The following is a 4,230-nucleotide window of genomic DNA, read 5'->3' as shown; positions in this document are numbered from 1 at the left end:
CTGTTCATCCATCCATCCTTCCATCCACACACTTTAGGCAATTTTAACATAGGATATATGGACAGAGGGTTGGTGGGCGGGCAGATCGTGGTCACAAACGTAACATCCGGACATAGGACGCACATCGTTGCTCCGATCTGTACCAAACCTGGCACAAACTCTGTTCGGGGCTGCCACCACGTTAGACGGTTAGAGGCAGGCACACACACGTGTTCAAGGGTCCTTGAGCAAGACACTGAACCCCAAATTGCTCCTTATAAGGGTGGTTGCCACCAATGTCGGAGTGATGAAAGTGCGTTTGAAATGTAACACACATTGTATTGCACTTTTTTCTTTTCTTTTCTTACACAATTTCCTTCACTCTGTTTTCCTCAGCTATATCTCTGTGAGGCTGCTGGAGATCTGTCTTCCTCCTCCCAAGATCTTCATCAGGAACCTGGGACCATCTAAAGCCAACATGCAGCAGTTTCTATGTCAGTCGTGCTTAGATTTTTCAAAAATAGCAGACCTACAAGTTCGTAGCGCGCTATGAGCTTGTATATCTGCTATTTTTCAATAAATAAAGCATAACAAAAGGGGTTCCCCATTTGGCGGGAACCCCTTTTGGTGTTTCAAACTTTAGCTGTTGAAAAATAGCAGACCTACAAGCTTGTAGCGCGCCACCCTGCTACTTTTGAAAAATCGTTAAAATGCGGCACAAATCTTTGAATATAATTATATTCTTTCAGACTAAACTTTTTTTTTATGTCAGGCCTAACCCATTCTGGGCGGGAGAACCCCTTTTGGTGTTTTCAAGCATCATATGTTATGCTTTAGCTATTGAAAAATAGCAGATCTACAAGCTCATAGCGCGCCACCGAGTGTCGCGCTACGAGCTTGTATAGGTCTGCTATTTTTGAAAAATCGAAGAACGACTGACATAGAAACAAAGCTTTTTCAGAAAACTGTCGGGATGTAGTAGAAGACATTTTTTAGAATCTGATCTCGGGTCAGAATGGAAAACTGTCGGGATGTAGAAGTCATTTTTTTTAGAATCTGATCTCAGGTCAGAACGGGTTTTAATTATCCTCCTGTCCCCTCCCCGCAGGGGCTGCACTGCACGGGCCACCTCAAGATGTACAGCGGCTGCCCCCCTCGCGTGCACTGCGTCTTCAAGGAGCCTCCGCTCATCTGCGCCGTCCTGCTGTGTGAACCCATCCCGCATCCATCCAACATCGACACGCCGCTGGACAGCAAGACCTTTCTCAGCCGTCACAGCATGGACATGAAGTTCACTTACTGTGACGAAAGGTAGGTAAACGCACGCGCGCGCGCACACGCACGCGCACTCACACACACACGCACGCACGCACGCACACACTAGAGCTCTTCGTGGGGGTCCCCCTGATTCAGAAAAATGCTCCGGCAGCCGGGCCGCACGGGGTCCAGATCCGTGTTTCATCACCGTAATAATCACAATACTGGTTTCCCTTTTCTATTATCTCCGGATGATTAGACTGACCTGGGATCAGATTGTTATCGGCAATATAGGAGTTGGAGCTGCCAGTTGCAGTGAGAGCGGAGAGCACGCACCGACTTATTGGTATATTATGCCACGGTGCCACATGTTTTCATCCAGGTGAAAACATGCCATTTGATGTCATTGTCTCTTATTGTATAGGCTGCTATGTATAGCTGCTATAGGTTTCATTATATGAACTAACTAACAAATTCGACACCTATGCACTGCACACACAGACACACACACAGAGGGAGGGCGAAATCCATTTGACCCGACCGCCGCGTCGGAACCACGGACCGACCGGCAAATGGATTTCGCCCCTCGCTGCACAAACCGCTGCATTTTGACAAAGTCTGGAAATAATAGCCACAAACCCAAGCAAAACATGCCCCGTGCATGCACACACACACACACACACACGTCAAGACACACACCTCCTCCTGCTGAGTGAATCCGTTTAGTTTTGGCAGGAGAAGCCAATGAGCACGGAGATGACATGTTATAACGCTTAAATAAGCGTCTCTCTCGCGCGAGGCGTACAGACCTCTATACTATAGCCTGGCTTCATGGCCAGACCGAACGTGGATTCACTCGCGGCCTCCTCCCGTGGTATCAGTTTGGACTTCGGCCCATGATATGGGCAGCTTGGAAAGTATATATACCGTAGTTGTCTTGACAGACGGACTATAGTCTGCTCCCCCGTGCTTGAAAGATATACCCGCGCTAAAAAAAACCCCAACAAGGTCTGTTTAGTTTCTACTTTCTTTCGTGAGCGATATATCTTGAAGTATATAGGGCTGTATTTTGCGTGTCTTAAGGACCAGGTCTTATTCCCTAACTTGAGTAAACTAAAGACCTTGGAGGCGTGATCATCAATGCCATTTGGCTATTCTGAGTGGCCAAAAGAGCATTGATCACACGCCTCCAGGTCTTTAGTTTACTCAAGTTAGGGAATAAGACCTGGTACTTAAGACACGCAAAATACAGCCGACACTGTACGACACCTTAAAGCAGTTTTCATCGTTTCTGGGGAAACCTTTAAACGTGTTTTGTCAAGCCATTGTTGTTTTGAAAGTACCGCAGCATATGTACAGTACAGTACAGTATGTTATGTCACCATATACACATGGACACACACACACACACACACACACACACACACACACACACACACACGCACACACACACACAGAGTAGCACTAAAATGCGATGGCGGACGGACGGACGGACGCATAACAATATCAAGCTGCTTATCAAAATATCAAAATGCTCATTGTCAAGAGTTTAATTTTCTTTTTAACCTATGACCTATAACCCTGATAAAAGTAAGTAAAATAACTAATGTATGTTTTTTTTTGAAGATTAGAATGTTTTATTCATTATGGTGAAAGATATCCCCCAAATGTAAATTATTAATTTATTGTTATTATTTTAATAATGATTATAAATGTGCATACAATTTGCAAAAAAAGAAATAATAATAACTATTTTTTTTACATAATTTCCTAGTAGTATTAAAGTAGTTGTATGTTCCGAACATGAAAGTGCCACATCCAAAACATGGTTCCATGGTCTTCATCACTAAGTCGCACTGTGTGAGCCATTTTGGATAAGAAATGCCTAAATTGTCATTTATTCATATACTGTTCCTGGAATATGAAGGCACCGAAAACTCATGACCATTTACACAGCCCTCGCCTAGGAATGTTAATTTCATAACCGTGTCTAACACCCATTCCTTAAGACCCGCTTAAAACCGTAATCTGTAATGTAACTCATGTGGACTGCTTGGACTGAGTTATTGAAAACGTTGCAGATGAATTAGAATAGTTGAATGAGGAGATTATTGCAGTGGGCAGCAGCACTATTACTGAGGCACATCATGGCTGTCAGGGACCATCCATGTCTGCAATGTCCCGTGTCAAAATAAATCCAGGTACTTTATGTGAGACCTTTTTATTTTTCATCCCATTCATTTCATTCCCATGAATATTTTTCATTTTTCACTTTTCACACCACGCATGCACGCACGCACGCACGCACGCACTTGGACTTTTGACAAGAGCAACGGAAGGAGATTAACTTGTTCTTGAAGCAGATTGAGGGAATGAGGGATGAGAGGGAGTATCAACTATCTATCGCTCTTTCTGATTTACAAATCGCACATGAAGCCCTTTGAAGTCTAAAAGCTCCGTGAAGAACTGATGATAATGAGCGTCTGTGTGTGTGTGTGTGTGTGTGTGTGTGTGTGTGTGTGTGTGTGTGTGTGTGTGTGTGTGTGTGTGTGTGTGTGTGTGTGTGTGTGTGTGTGTGTGTGTATATATATATATTATTTTGCTGTGCTAGTGGCAAGGCTCTATATATAAGGATGGCAATGTTGATCAGTTTCTCTGTCCAGCCAGCCATTCTTCTGACACTTTTAGTCCCTATAACAACATATACCTCAAAAACGACTGGCTGGATTACTGTGGAAATTGCTGTGCACCTTCCCGGCCCAGATAATGAACCAGGCTGATGATTCCTCTATATAGCGCCATGACGCTTCAACCTTCGCTCACAATCTAATAACCACATATTATCGGGATGAATGTTTACTGCATGTTGGTGAACTGAACGCATAGCCCTTTTCCACTATATAGCACCGCAACGTGTATAGTTGGGTGTAAGGAGCAGCTGGGATTTAAATTTGGTATAGGGTAAATGTTTAGTCAATTGTTAATTAGTGCGTG

General features: G+C 43.9%; 1 protein-coding gene across 2 annotated transcripts in view; it reads left to right on the top strand.

The window, feature by feature from the left end:
- Positions 1-1,093: 1,093 nt before the first annotated feature.
- The window catches only part of LOC308328511 (endothelial PAS domain-containing protein 1-like), a 17,954-nt gene continuing 14,817 nt past the window's right edge, over positions 1,094-4,230 (top strand). For both annotated transcript variants that reach the window (XR_013965304.1, XM_080782379.1), the window contains exon 1: positions 1,094-1,290. Coding sequence is in view for 1 of the 2 variants with exons in the window: in XM_080782379.1 (XP_080638505.1) it covers positions 1,115-1,290 (176 nt within the window). In the remaining variant the exon portion in view is untranslated. The remainder of the gene's footprint in view (positions 1,291-4,230) is intronic.

Source organism: Protomyctophum bolini (genome assembly GCF_963924005.1).
Source record: "Protomyctophum bolini genome assembly, chromosome: 14".
Lineage (NCBI taxonomy): Eukaryota > Metazoa > Chordata > Actinopteri > Myctophiformes > Myctophidae > Protomyctophum > Protomyctophum bolini.
The sequence above is the reverse complement of the archived record's forward strand: the minus strand, read 5'-3'. Positions and strand labels throughout refer to the sequence as shown.